The sequence below is a fragment of the Phragmites australis genome, chromosome 3 (assembly GCF_958298935.1).
Source record: "Phragmites australis chromosome 3, lpPhrAust1.1, whole genome shotgun sequence".
Taxonomy (NCBI): Eukaryota; Viridiplantae; Streptophyta; class Magnoliopsida; order Poales; family Poaceae; genus Phragmites; species Phragmites australis.
This window is the reverse complement of record NC_084923.1, coordinates 8226584-8240696: the sequence shown is the minus strand read 5'-3', so window position 1 is coordinate 8240696 and position 14113 is coordinate 8226584. Positions and strand designations below refer to the sequence as shown.

Here is a 14113-nt window from a genome sequence, read left to right as displayed (position 1 = left end):
AGCAGTGAGCACCGGAGCGACAGTTAACGCAGCTGCGCGCGCGCGAGCACGCACGCACGAGGAAGGCCGAAGCGAAGGCGGTAGGAACCTGGCGGCGGTTGGGGAAAATGAGAAGCGGGGGAGAAGAAGGATCCACCCAACCGCCTGCGTTGTCCCGTGCGGGCGGATTCCACTCCATCACGTGTTACCTCTCCTCCTCGATCGGGTTGGTTGAAGCACTTGGCAAGGTATCGTTTTTTCTATATTCCTCCGCAAAAAGGTTGAGCGAGATCGGGACAAGTGAAAAGTTGCGCCTAAAGTAAACCGGAGCCGAGAGGGACGTGCAACTTATCACGAACAAGGCGTGCGTCATGGGGATTTGTTTATGGGTATGGGCTGGCAACGGGGAAAAGAGAGGTGATAATGACAGCGATTTGGCGAAAAGAAAATGCTAATAAGAGGGAAGAGTGTGATCAGCTTGCTTCGTAGCGTGGGATTCAACAATGCTCCAGTTTAGTTATCCAGCAAAAATTAGATCGAATCTTCACTATTTTTAAATATTACTTGTAAGGAAAACTTTTGACTCAAAATCTTGGAGAAACGCATCTAATCTTTCTTGGTCCAGCAGAATCTCACCCGTGAAGTCTTTCAGAAAGAAAATAATCCAAAACCCGTCAAACGCATGCCCTAAACGGCCAAATCCCACTTTGCAATTGGACAATAGTTCAGTTATCCAAAGAAATTTTAGAAGAAAAAAACTAAAAAGGTTTTATGGAGGAGCTAGATGAGCAACCTTTTTCCCACAAAGCATTCTTCGTACCCACGCAGCTTGCATTGCATGCTCCAGTTCAGATCTCAAACGAGCAAAAATCTATCAGCGCGACCGGTTTCCAACAGTCAACTCGCCGATTCGAAAGAAAGAATCAGGCAACTTGGCCTGTGCTCCTGTGGCAGCAAAGCAAAAATAAAAGAAAAAAACGCACGCTGTGTGACCTGTGAGGCTGTGACGGCACAGCGTCACGCAACCAATGGAAGCACCGTGCGTTGCTCCGCTCGCCAGATCCAGGCGATGCGACGAAGGCGCGCGCGCGCGCTCGATGGCTGTCGTGGAAACGTGGAGGTGGAGCAACTTGGGCGGGCCCGACCCCAGCGCATCCCAATCGTGCGTGCGTGCGTGCGCGAGCGAGGTGTTAGAAAGTTCTTCCCCTCTTCCTTCCATCGGCGGTTTCACCCGTACGCCTCCACCGCGCCCGCACGTTTTCTCGCCCGATTTCGTCCAGGGGAGCATCTCACGGGTGCGCTCACCTCCGCGGCTCCGTTCACCTGCGGAGACGGCGGCTGCGCTGGTCGGGTTCGTGCCTGCCGCCTGGAACGGACCGGCCGGGCACGAGAAAACGGAAAGAAACCTAACTTTGGTTGCCGTGATTACGAGGAGGCTGTTCGTTCCTGGTATGCGCTAATGTGGCACGTGATTGCGAATTAGGAGCGGAGTGGCTAAAGGATAAGTACTAAATCAGAATGCAACTGTCTAAACTGTTTCGTAATCATAGCCATTGTGATGTTTATATATAGTTAAGGCTTATATTTTAAAAAATATATAAGATGCATGGGTAGATTGAGCCGATTTTCGTGCATCCAGAGGTCCAAATTGAATCTCAATGAGTAAGTGTCAATATTTTCTCTTATTTACCATGAAATTGTAGATTTCATTATGGTGCCAGTAGTTAATTTTTTCCCCTTCCTCCTACTTCCGTTAATCTATTTGTTCAACTAATCATTAATATTAGAAGTCTTGCAACTCTTTTTGAAGAAATGACCACCTTTCACTTGGAGTACACCGAAGTTGTCATTGCCTAACATGTCTTCTTCCTATCCAAGGGAGGATCCACAATACAATTACCAGGGTTTTATAGCCTCAGTGGTATTTTGTAAAAACCCTTGTAACAATATTCACCGCTATAATATATAACTACTACTTAACTTGATACTATCATGACATAGTAGCAACACAGTAGCATGCATTGTCGTGGTTTTTCTAGATCAGACATGAGATCTCTCTTTAGCTACATGTGCTAAATTGAGGTAATATGAAGGAATCACCATCTCACCTTATAAGTAGTTTGACGTTGATCCAAGTGTCTAGGATGATTTTTAGAAAATAAGTTGGTTTCAAACACTTTAAAAATAGATAAATTGCAATTTATTTAAACGGCCAGCTCAATTCAAACATAGATTGATCTTCGAGCTACATTTTTAACCATCACAATATCCCACTCAGATACTGAATACGTATTTCCTGTAAAATAGACCCTCGATGAAAACGAGGCAATCCAGTGCCATAAAAGAAACCACTAAAACGCATGCCTGCTGCAAGGTGGTGACAAACCGCAGACTGCGGGCAGCGTGGCGCATAGCACGGCATAACATAGCAGATAGCACACAGGAGATGAGTGATAGAGATCCAACCGAAATCACTCACCGGCGGTGCATCCACCGCACTCCACTCTCACCCGCCCGTCTCCGTCTCCAACTCCCACTCCATATATACACTCCACCTCCCGCTCGTTAGTTGCTTACCTCCTCACCTCGCCCAACCCCATCGGGCTCTCGGTGTCTCCTACTCCCCACCTCGCCCGCCTCGACTGCAAGAAACCGATGGCCCTCGTCCGCCAGCGCCGCCAGCTGTCGCATCTCACCCTCCCGCTCGACCACTTCGCCCTGTGCCTGCCGCCGCAGCCGCAGCCGCAGCCCGCCGCCGTGCCGTCCACCTCCGATTCCCGCCTCTCCGACTACGAGAGGGTCTCCGTTCTTGGACACGGCAACGGCGGAACAGTATACAAGGCGCGCCTCCGCCGGTCGGGGCAGCCGCTCGCGCTCAAGCTCTTCGCGGCCGGGGACCCTTCCGCGGCGCGGGAGACCGAGATACTCATGCTCGCTGCAGACGCGCCGCACGTCGTGCGCCTCCACGCCGTGGTCCCGTCCGCGTCGGCCGCCGCTGGGGAGGGGCCCGCGGCGCTAGCGCTGGAGCTCATGGCCGGGGGCTCCCTCGCAGGCTTGCTCCGTCGGCTGGGCCGCCCGATGGGGGAGCGCCCCATTGCCGCCGTGGCGCGGCAGGCGCTCCTCGGTCTCTCGGCGCTCCACGCGCTGCGCATCGTGCACCGCGACCTGAAGCCGTCGAACCTGCTCCTAGGCACCGCCGGCGAGGTCAAGATCGCTGACTTCGGAGCGGGCAAGGTGCTGCGGCGGCGGCTTGACCCCTGCGCGTCCTACGTCGGCACGGCGGCGTACATGTCCCCGGAGCGGTTCGACCCGGAGGCGTACTCCGGCGACTACGACCCCTACGCCGCCGACGTGTGGAGCCTCGGGGTGGCCATCCTGGAGCTGTACCTGGGCCACTTCCCGCTCCTGCCCGAGGGGCAGCGCCCGGACTGGGCCGCGCTCATGTGCGCCATCTGCTTCGGCGAGGCGCCGGAGCCGCCGGCCGCGGCGTCGGAGGAGTTCCGGGACTTCGTGGCTCGGTGCCTCGAGAAGAAGGCCGGGCGGCGCGCTTCCGTGGCCGAGCTGCTGGAGCACCCGTTCGTCGCCGAGCGGGACGCGGCCGGCGCGCAGCAAGCACTCGCCGCGCTCGTCGCGGAGGCGGAGCTGGACGACCTGTAGCCAAACTGCCCGCCGGTCATTAATTAACTAGGGAGATTTAGGAGAGCCAGAACGAGCTGATGTGTACATAAGTCACACCACGTGGACGAATAACCTGTCATACGTGGTGTTTTTCCTTTGACCTTTTGGTCATGCGAGTGTTCCTTCGTTTTTTAGCTCATTTCGCAAATTGCAAGAGGCAAATTTTGTGAAATTCAGTGGCTGCGTGAATTGTCAAGCTGCTCATTTTAAGCGATGCTGCGGAAATTTTCTACACGCATGGACATACATAAAATTTCCCACTAAAAAAAGACCCTAAAATTTCCATGATCGTTTTGCTCCCAACTCTTACCTATCGAAAATTAAGGCCACTACACCTAAAAAATGTCATTATTTACCAAAGCTTTGTTGAAAGGAAATACTAGTTGTTTCTCAGCTGTAAAGTGTACATTTTTTGTGCTTAAAATTAATGGCGATGAATGAATTAGTTTCTGCTGGGGTTGTTGCATTTGGGCGTCATCATTGGCGAAGGTGTGATTATGTGCGTACTACAGAACAGTTGAGATGACTTTTTTTAAAAGCTACCATATGAACGATTATATTAAAAAGAGTGACAGAGTAGTATAAGAATATCTATATTTAAGTTTACAAGCCATTAAGCCGAGCCCAATGCCGAAAATGAAAAAAAAGGAAATACGATATACAACCTGAGAGTTAGGCGAATAATTATGAATTTTCTTGACTGCTATAAAAGCTGTTAAAACAGGAGCACCCCACCATACCCTAGGACATTGCCTCCTTTTGTATCATGTACAGCAGTCCGTCGATGACTCATGTCACCATGCGTTGGGCATACACTTGGGCTATAACGAGTTGTGAGCAATGGCATAAATAAAAGGTGAAAAATAACAGAAGGCATAATCATCACGGAAACGAGCTAGCAAACAAAAAGGGTACTAATAACTACTTAACCGGCTGTGCTGACAACGTAGTTCGAACGGGATCCAAATCCCCCGAGATAAACAGTGTTTTGTGAGATGAGATATAGGGATTTGTAATCATTTACTGTATCGCTTGGTATTGTAGCTAAAATTAGTGTATGCAAGATACATATCGTTACTGTGTTAGTATTATATCACCAAATTTGATACGTCTATATTAGATCCAACGATCCCAACGATTTGACTTTTGAGTAAGAGGATGCCAATCCATTGGAACTGCCGACCAGAAGTACAATTGGGGTTTTGAGTGGGTGCGACGGGGAAAGAAATTCTGTGAGATCGGGTCTCACAAAAAGACCCTCATCTCTGCGTGACACGTGTCCTGTACTTCTCTCATATATATTCAATCAGACCGTTGGATCCAGAACGAACGGCGTAGATCAGGGTCTCACGGAGGCTTTTTTGCAGAGGATCCCATATAATTTTCTTCCGTGCGACGGCACATTGTTCGTACTTATTCCACTTGGTAGGAACGCGCAAAATGATGCATGATCTTCTAGGTTATTCTAGAGCATATGCGATGGAAATGCCATAGTACACAGTTCATCTTATGCCTATATGTGCATTTTTCGGATGCTGTTCTTTTTACTGTCGCCTTGATTCACATGAATGAATTTCACATTGTGCCCTGCATTGAGACAGGTGAGTCTTCCTGCCGCATTACCTGCTTGCTTCTTATCAAAGTTGGGATCGGCTCCACGGAATTAAACCGAGCAATTTTTTTTAAGGGTATATTGTACACAACCGAAGTATATCTTACTCATACCGCATATACACATACATATATAAGTCCCTTACATACGCTAAGAGAGACTAGAGGTCACTAGATCTTAATACGAGAAATATATAGTACCACTGAACGTGCATACGTGTATATGTAACTTACTTAGATATAATCCAAGAGAGAAACACACCTAAGAAACAAATTCTAAACGCAGGCGAGCACCTACGTCAAGGGAAGCTTGAATGCAATTAAACCGAACATTGGCAATGCGCTTACACGCACAAAGTTTGTTATATGGTGTATGATATACCAACCAGTAGAACGAAAGGTCTATTGTTTGCATCACATTCCTTTGAAAGCAATGTCAAATTCCATACAACCATGCACATAGCTCGGGCGATACACATGCGCCTTTTGACTCCAGTTTCCAGTCACGGCTCTGCGTTGTCGCTCTCGGCCACGGACGAACAGTCGGGAAGGCACGTACGTATCGCCACTGCAGATCGAACGAAGCGGATGGATGGATGGATAGATACTCACTTTGTCATAAATACTTATCCCTTTTGATTTTTTATGTTTTTTAATGTGTAACGTTGGTCATGATTTTCTCCATCAGTCACGCTCTGTGTTGTCGCTCTCGGCCAAGGAAGAACGACAGTCGGGAAGCCACGCAGGGGCGAAGATACATGGAGAAATTGGAGAGCAGAGGTGCGGATGTATCTATATAAAAATCAAAAATCAATGCTAATCTCTAAAATTTTATCTCTAGCATACCCTCACGATTTAAACTTTTACATCCATAGCAGACCGCTGAAACCATGTTAGGTAAGATCCTCCACACTCCTCCATTTCACTCTAGTTTTGCCACTGAAGCCACGTATGCATCGCTACTGCAGATCAAACGAAGCAGATGGATATATAGATACTCACTTTGCTCGTAAATGTATCGCTTTTGATTTTTTAGTCTTTGACATGCAATATTAATCATAATTTTTTATTAGAATATATTAATAATATCTAATAAAAATAATATTATAAATATATTTTTTAAGACAAAATTTACACGTGTGATTTTTTTATATTTTCAAACTAAATATCTCTTACTATCTAAAGCCTGTCGGGTTCTCTCGCTCCTCATTGGTTGGTTCTTCCCAACGTCCGATTGCGAAGGAACGGTTAGATGAGCTGGGCTGATGCGTGGCGCTCGGAAGCTTCCCGATCGAGCTTGCTATCATCTAGAAGCTTCATGTGAAATAACGCTTGGACTGGTTCCCACGACAAGAGTCTTCTTCGTTGATCCCCGCCTTTTCCTGATCCACCATCGCACCAAATCGATATCGATTGTCCTCTCCACAAACGAAAACTAGCACACCAGCTCGAGATCAACAAGACCAAAGATAGTAAATCTTCTTCCTGGTATCTTTTATTTGTAGATCCGCCGCCACTTGCTTCCTCCCCTCTGCACCATTCTCTTTTGAGGTGCTTCCTCCCTCCTCTCACACTTCTCTGATGAGTACAACCCCAGCGGCCGGGAAATCGCCATTGCTGTCCACCTCCGCCTGCACCACAACAGCGCCGCAATAGCATGCCTCGCGTCGAGTTCTCCCAGGACGTGCTGTCATGGCTCTCCTCTGATCTGAAAAAAATAGCCCCCTCCCCCGCCCTCTAATCCCCCACCACTATCGGCACGGTTCGCCTCCGCTTGGCGTGCTGCCGAGGTTGGGATTGCTACTGGAGATTTAATTCGGTTCTTCAATCCGCGACCCTCTGGTTTAAGGGGGCGGTGCACCGATTTGTGATGGTAGTAGCCCGACGAAGACAACGCAGAGTGGCTCACGGCAGCCACCTCCGGCTCCAACCCCATCACAAAGCAGCAGTACCTTACATCCAGCGTTGCGCTTTGGTTCGCGGTGGAGAAACCAGCGAAGCAGACTCGACTCTGACGTCGCCAACAGTTGTGACGAAGCAGCGGTGGCCACACCCTTCGCCTCGGTCTCCTTCGCCCTTTGTGGTGGCATGACCTGTGCCGAACGGCCAGAACTGCCAGTGGAATCATCGGGAGATGGTTCGGAAGGGAAAAGGAACCAACCTGACGGCTTCTTCTGCAGCAATTAGGGTGTATTTAGTTCGGACGAGTTTTTTTAAGCAGAATTGTATAAGCAGATTTAATGTAGCCATATTTATTAAAAATAATATTTGATTAGTTATATCTGGTTGAATAAATTGAGTTAGTTTTTCTTAATTGAATTTAATCGTATAAGCCGATGTTAAGAGTTGAGATTATAATTAGTTATTTGTAAAAAATAATTTTTAATATTGACAACTGGACCCAGCTACGGAGCAAAATTGGAATCAAGCTTCACTCTATGTAACAGAATGAGATCGTATATTTGTATTCATTAGATCATACTGCAACAGTAAACATAAACAACTTAAATAAACATATTTTCGAAATTTTACATATTTATTGAGCCAGAATGACGAGATATCGGACAAAACACACCTAAACTGTGCAGGGCTGGCCGAGATTTGGGTGTTTCCCGGAAGCGGAAGGCGGGCCTCGGTTGCCGCTCTGTCGTACGGGTTTGCGCTTGCTTTCTTCCTCTGCCGTAGCGCCAGTAGATGCAGTACAATACAGTGGATGACTCGACGCGTGGTAAGGGTAGTGGAAAACTCTGAGATCTGTTTGATCTTTCTTTGCCAGTTCGGCGTGCTCTTTCCGGACTGAATGATTATCGCCCATCCAATAGCCCAAGATAACGTACGTGGCCGCAGTACATCCGGACTCAGCGCTTCTTTATTTAGTGTTTGGTTAGATAATAAGATGAGATGAGATAATTTGACTCATATATTCGATGTTACGATGATTTTATTTATATATGTAGACGTTTATTTAGTGAGTGGAATGTAATGAGTTTATTTTAGTCTCTCAAATCTATCGTCAGTGTCACATTCGAGATGTAATGACTACGTTTCGATATTTTTTAGAACAACTTCATTCTAAATCTTTAAAGAATATTTCTAATTTCAAACCATCTCATCTCACTAATCTTTATTCAAACACCGCTCCATCTCCTCCTATCCTATGAACTAAACACTAGTTAAAGAATGGGCAAGGATTAGCACCAGTGTGGGCCACTGGAGTGGGACGTCGGTCAGTGACGACGATGAGTAGGGTGTGATTGTAAAACAACGAATACCGGTGAGATCACTGCCTGCTCCTGCTCCGCCTGTTGCTCTCACGCTGCTGGCCCCCTGGCTCGTGCCCTTCTTTCGATTTCTGGGCTCTGTAGCGAGCAATTCACGTCCCCGGCAAGCCGATCACCGATGCACCGCAGTGCTTGGGCCTTGGGCCAACCCGCCGGGCGAGCGCGACACAGCCGAGCAGCCGAGTCCTCAAAGCCTCGCGCACCAACGGTGCAACGGGGACGCTGCTTAGCTCGTCAAGTCGTTGCCCTGGAGCCAAATTGCCTGGCCGGATGCTTGCTGGAGAGTGGAGACACGCCAGGTGCTTTGTTTGGTTACGAGCTGCCTGACTCAGGCGACCAAAAACGGATGCTCGACTCCGGCGCTAACAGCTGCCTGCATTTACGCACTCGAGTGTTCTTTGCTAATAACAATCAATGCTCGGACTACACTATTCTCCATACTCACCGGACCAATTAGCCTTCAGCCTTTAGCACACGCAGCTCCCGCGCTCTTCTTTTTTTTTTTTTTTGGTCGAAAGAAGACTATTAACAAGCGTACAACCACCACACAACCATTTCAGTATCGAGTATGCCGTTGTTTATTTGTATTGGGGTGCAGTTAAAAAAACTTCTTATCGGGATATTTGTGGTAGATTGTTTTTCTTATTCTTTTGCCATCGGATGTATTTGTGATTACTAGATACCTCTTTTAAGGATAAATTAGTGGGCAGATAGACATAACATGTGGGATGAGTTCATAATAAATTTATCTTTTATTGGATAAATTATGTGTTTTTCTTTGTTACTATTGTGTGTATTAACACTTTACAATCTCAATCTCACACCACTAATCAAACAGATATATCACAAACGTAACTTTTTTTTAAACAATCATGGGCTCCAACCAATAGTAACAAAGAAAAAAAACATCAAAATCCCAATCTACTCTCAGGCATAACTTTTTCTTAAGCAATCATAACCAAACAAGCCGTAGTTGCGGCTAGGCGAAACACGGTTTGGTGGTTTGCCAGGCTGCCGGTGAGATGACGGTTAGTTGGTAAGGTGAGATGCCAGGTCTGCGAATTCGCCCTGGGACTTCCCAGTAAAAATTGTGCGGGTGGCGGCGGAGTGTTTTTTTTACGTGCTTCCTCGTGGCGCGGTCTTCATTGAAGACGTGAGGGGTGTAGGACGGAGGCTTGAACCCGGAGGGGCTCGGCTCCATACTAGTCCGCTGCGGCCGAAGTGTTTCCGAGAAAGAAAGCTTGCTACATGATAGCGAGCACGGTTGAATATAAATTTGATCATATCTTCGTATACACAGATTTAGGAGAGCAGCGAACATGTCTCCCGAAGCCTGGACATAAGCCGCACCGATGCAGCCTGCAAGGTCCCTATACAAAAGGAAGGATAAAACGAATGTAGGGAAGAGCTCATCGTACGTAACGAACCATGTAATTGCTCATGTACATGTACAAATCCAATACAACAGTATATACAGCAAATGATGGACGCTAACTTCCGTTAACGAAGGACAGAGAGTTGTGCAAAAAAAAATCCCTATCCTACTGCCTTGAACGCGTGAAAAAGGCAAAAAGAAAAAGGACAGATCCTGTATAGTCAAGCATGTGTTATTGTCTTTTTAGAGTATTAGTATACTTCCTGAGCACATCTACCGTCTTCAGGTCGCCAATGGTAGCCCACGTGGCTAACCTCGCCAGTCTCAGGACTCCGTTCATCACAAAGCTGCAGAAACTGAAACCGCATCAGTAGGTGGAACCACATTGCTACGCTGGTAAAGGAACCATAAAGTCCTACAACCAAACAAACATTTTTAAAAAAGATAAGAAAATAAGGGAAAGAAAAACGATGAAAATGAATGTAAAGAACTTGATACGCCCATATCAAAATGTGTGTTTGTTGCCAACTTCTCTTCAGAGAAAAACATTGAGATACGGAAAGGTTAAGTAGCAGCTGTAGAATTATGATCTAGACGAAAGGCAGCAGCTATTGTAGTGGAATCAAATACAGGTGATGCTGTATTATGTTTGATTTAGCAAACTCACAGTAAAATTAAAAAAAAAACAGAGTAGAAAAGGCTTTTTCATGGTAAACCATCCCTACCAATGTAATGTTACTGGACAGGGTGCTCCTGGACAATCGCTCATGCTTCGGTTATGACATCAGCTGAAACAAAAGAACTAAATTTGTTAGAACACTGGATGGAACAGGACAAGACACAAAAAAACAAAGCATGGGATAATAGAATATAATCAATACCACAAACGAATAGATTTCAAAACAGAATTTGCCATGGTTATCCCTAGGCTAAACTATAAAACATTTTCCTGTAATTCAAGACTGGCTAGATAGTTTGGACCAAAATAAATTAAATTTTGCACATTTCCTTCTCATTTCTTCTGTAACTATTGACTTATGTATACTATTATTTACAAAATAAGATATTTCCTCCCGTTTCTCATAAAAACAACAAATAGCTTTGTTTTGTGTGCCTGTGTGATGAAACTTGTCCCTGGACCATATGTCTGGCTGTAACAGGAATTGTGACTTCTCAATTATTGGATTTAGAAAAATAGCTACTTGCCTAGTACTGTTTCTTCCACATAAAAGGAAAAAACATGGCACTGTGGCAAGCAGCCAACCAGCAACAGAAATGTGACCCGGAATGTCTTTGTCTTTGCAAAATCTCAGCACAACTGACCACCAAACACAACCTGATCTGCTGTGCACATACATGTATAGTTTGGTATTTGCCTTCAAACATGAACAATTGGGCATAGCAAATCGACAGCTAAGTAAAATAACATATGGCTAAGTAAAATAACATATGCATGTCTTGTATAAAAAAAGAACAGAATGAGACGATGCCATACAGCAATTAGTAAATACCATATTGCGGATTTGTGCAGTCCTGTAGTGCTTCCATTTGACAGTCCTGCTCTAATCCATAATCTTGAATAGTTAAAGGAGGGTCCACTTGACAGTTATGTTGTGTTTCCATCTGACCGGCCTGCCCTGGCTGTTGAAGTATGTATTCCAGGTCCATACCAAATAGATCCATGTCATCCAATTCATGTAGAGCAGAGGTGTCAGAAAATAGGTCCCCAGCTGAACTGAGAGTATCAACATTGTTTGAAGTTGTTTCTATATCCATGGGCATGGCAAGTGCAGGGCTTGAAACTGCCTGTGCAGGGGTCGAACAAAAAGCCCCATTTACTGATATTACTTGATTAGAGGTTTCAGGAACAGGACAATACTGAATAATTTGTGTGCCTCCATCAGAAGTCTCCTGATCAGCTACCGGACCCTGTTCCAGAGCATGGAACCTCCTTTTCCTGTTTCCGTCATCATTCCACCAGTTACTTCTGCGCTGCTGCTGCTGCACCAACTGATTGAGGAAATTTGGATTCTGGACAACTATTGCCAAAAGTGCCATCATCTGCTGTTGGTTCTGTTCCATCACACGAAGGCGTTGAATTAAACTCTGCACTTCAAGGCTAGATGATTGCTGGTACTGCCGGAGATCAACAAGCTGCTGCATAAGAAGAGCTTTGTCCCTCTTAAGGGTTTCAACCTCCTTTTCGAGGCCTCCATATTTTCCAATTTCGATGTTTTCAGTGCCAGGAGCAGTTTTGACAGGCACTTGCTGCAGATCACTAGGTGCATCCTGAGAGGATTTCTTCTTTCTCTTGATGGTCTTCAGAAGATGTTTTTGGTCCTTAACAAATCCTTCATTGGCCCACTCCCATCTATCAGGATCAACTTTATGAAATCCCTGATTGCAACAAAGGAACAAAACTAGAATCACCTCACAGCAAAATTTAAGATTCAACATGAAATTACGATATAGAAAACATCCAGATGAAATGATAGTAAATTTTATGCAGAGGATGCTTCAACATAATATAACTAAGTTAGTAATGCCTCTATTTGAGCTTCCATGATTATAGTGTTCCAGCTACATGCTTCATGCGCAAGTTTCAATAAATATAAGGAGACAGAAGTAGCAAACACGCTGTCACAGAAGAAGATATTGACTTAAGCCACTCACTGAGCAAAAGTCAGTACATCAAACAACATGGAACTGGATAAACAACTTATAGTAACCATCAAAATAGCAATATACTGAATCACAATTTAATACAAGCGTACAGTTTGATGCAGCAAACAGTAAGCAAGAGTTTCATCCAATAGAGCATCAGGCTAGGATGCTGGTAAGTAGTAAGGCATCATTCTTTCTACGGTTATGAAGTTCAATAGACATAGCCTATAATTGGGGAAATGACCAAATGGCGAAATGCATCCTTACTCTGCTAATAAAAGGATCACTTCCAACAGAGCTCTAGAAGGCAACAAAACACTTGAATTGGTTACACAGGGAACTACAGACCGAAACTAACTCCGAAATGGCACAAGTAACCCAAGTCATATATAATCTCAACACAAGCACCAAATTGAACGCACCAAAATTGACATCAAGAGAAAATGCAGAAGCTACACGCAATCCGAGCAGACTCGCATGTTCGATCGGAAGCTACTCCAAACAAGCAGTTGCAAATTCGAAAACAAAACTCTCTAGCTAGCCGCTTTAATCGCATCCAATCCGCACAGAACCACATTGAATTCGTGCATAGGAATAAACAAGGGGTCGCAAGGATCAGGGAATCTCACGTAGGTGTTGAGCTGGCGTATGAAGCTGGTAAAGTGGTTGTGCTTGAAGTGCCGCGGCAGCAGGTCGCGTTCGAAGGCGTGCGAGTCCCAGATCACGAAGCTGCCGCCGCCAGCGCCCCAGGAGATGACCGCGTCGGTCGCCGGGTCGGAGACCATGTCGTAGACCTTGGTCAGGAAAGGCGCCACGTCCGCCGGCCTCGGCACCACCCCGGCAGGCGCCGGCGACGCTGCCGACCCCTTCCCCGCCGGCGGGGCGCCGACATCGCCGGGCTCCTCGCCGGCGGCGGGATGCTGGGGCGACCGCTTCTTAGAGCCCATGGGGACGGCGCGAAAACCCTAGGATTATGGAGCGGCTTCGAGATCGAGGCGGCGGCGGCGCGGCGCGACGAGACGGGTCGAGAACTCGAGACGAGGCGACGGGGGGGATTTTCGTTGGGTTGGTTTAAAGATTTGTTGATGATTTGTACGGCTCTACGCTCGGCCGTGTTGCCTTCTGGGATAAGAAAGAAAAATGTAGTAGACGAGGATATTTATATGTTGGTTAGGTCACGGAAGGCGCGTGGCCGGGGAATACTTTATGCGTTCGCATCTATTTCCTCTTCACACACTGACTCGCGGGGCCATCTATGTGGGTTTGGTATGTCAGTGATAGTCCAAGAGTATGACGAATTCTCTCCGAGGTAATTATACCGTATTTTGCGGGGTCCGCTTCCTGTCAGTGATAGACGTGTCCGGTGGTGCGGTTTAAGTAGGTTGGGAATTCCATACTTAACTCATCGGCCAATGACACGTGGGGCAAACTGAAATAATCTGATCCGTGGGTCCCACGAGTCGCGTTGAATTCGTCGGCCGAGCAGGGAGATTTTTTTAAACAATATTAATTTATTGAAAATTTG

At 46.4% G+C, this 14113-nt stretch overlaps 2 protein-coding genes across 7 annotated transcripts; one reads left to right on the top strand and one right to left on the bottom strand.

Annotated features, from left to right (window-relative positions):
* The first annotated feature begins 2464 nt into the window (after window positions 1–2464).
* LOC133911941 (mitogen-activated protein kinase kinase 9-like) lies at window positions 2465–3833 on the top strand. Its single transcript, XM_062354440.1, has one exon. It carries the CDS (start codon window positions 2635–2637, stop codon window positions 3634–3636), a length of 1002 nt encoding a protein of 333 aa, XP_062210424.1. The 5' UTR covers window positions 2465–2634; the 3' UTR covers window positions 3637–3833.
* Window positions 3834–9963: 6130 nt separating this feature from the next.
* Window positions 9964–13738, bottom strand: LOC133911940 (heat stress transcription factor A-9-like). Of its 6 annotated transcripts, none has more exons than XR_009908737.1 (4): window positions 13218–13738; window positions 11420–12321; window positions 10650–10712; window positions 9964–10339 (listed from the first exon to the last, which is right to left on the bottom strand). XR_009908737.1 is itself a non-coding variant. In XM_062354437.1 (4 exons), exons 1-3 carry the CDS (start codon window positions 13533–13535, stop codon window positions 10690–10692), a joined length of 1227 nt encoding a protein of 408 aa, XP_062210421.1. In that variant the 5' UTR covers window positions 13536–13738; the 3' UTR covers window positions 9964–10339; window positions 10650–10689. The 6 variants fall into 6 exon arrangements, 3 of the variants coding, with proteins under 3 accessions (XP_062210421.1, XP_062210423.1, XP_062210420.1); XR_009908739.1 differs by having other exon boundaries at window positions 9964–10280; XR_009908738.1 differs by having other exon boundaries at window positions 9964–10271.
* Between the last annotated feature and the right edge of the window lie 375 nt (window positions 13739–14113).

Excerpts from the sequence above, each read along its gene's own strand:
- LOC133911940 (XM_062354437.1), bottom strand. The coding sequence starts at position 13,535 with ATGGGCTCTAAGAAGCGGTCGCCCCAGCATCCCGCCGCCGGCGAGGAG. Across the intron at positions 12,322-13,217 it reads TACGCCAGCTCAACACCTAC|GGATTTCATAAAGTTGATCC; the intron begins GTGAGATTCCCT and ends TGTTGCAATCAG. Across the intron at positions 10,713-11,435 it reads CTGCACAAATCCGCAATATG|CTGATGTCATAACCGAAGCA; the intron begins GTATTTACTAAT and ends CTTTTGTTTCAG.
- LOC133911941 (XM_062354440.1), top strand. The coding sequence starts at position 2,635 with ATGGCCCTCGTCCGCCAGCGCCGCCAGCTGTCGCATCTCACCCTCCCG.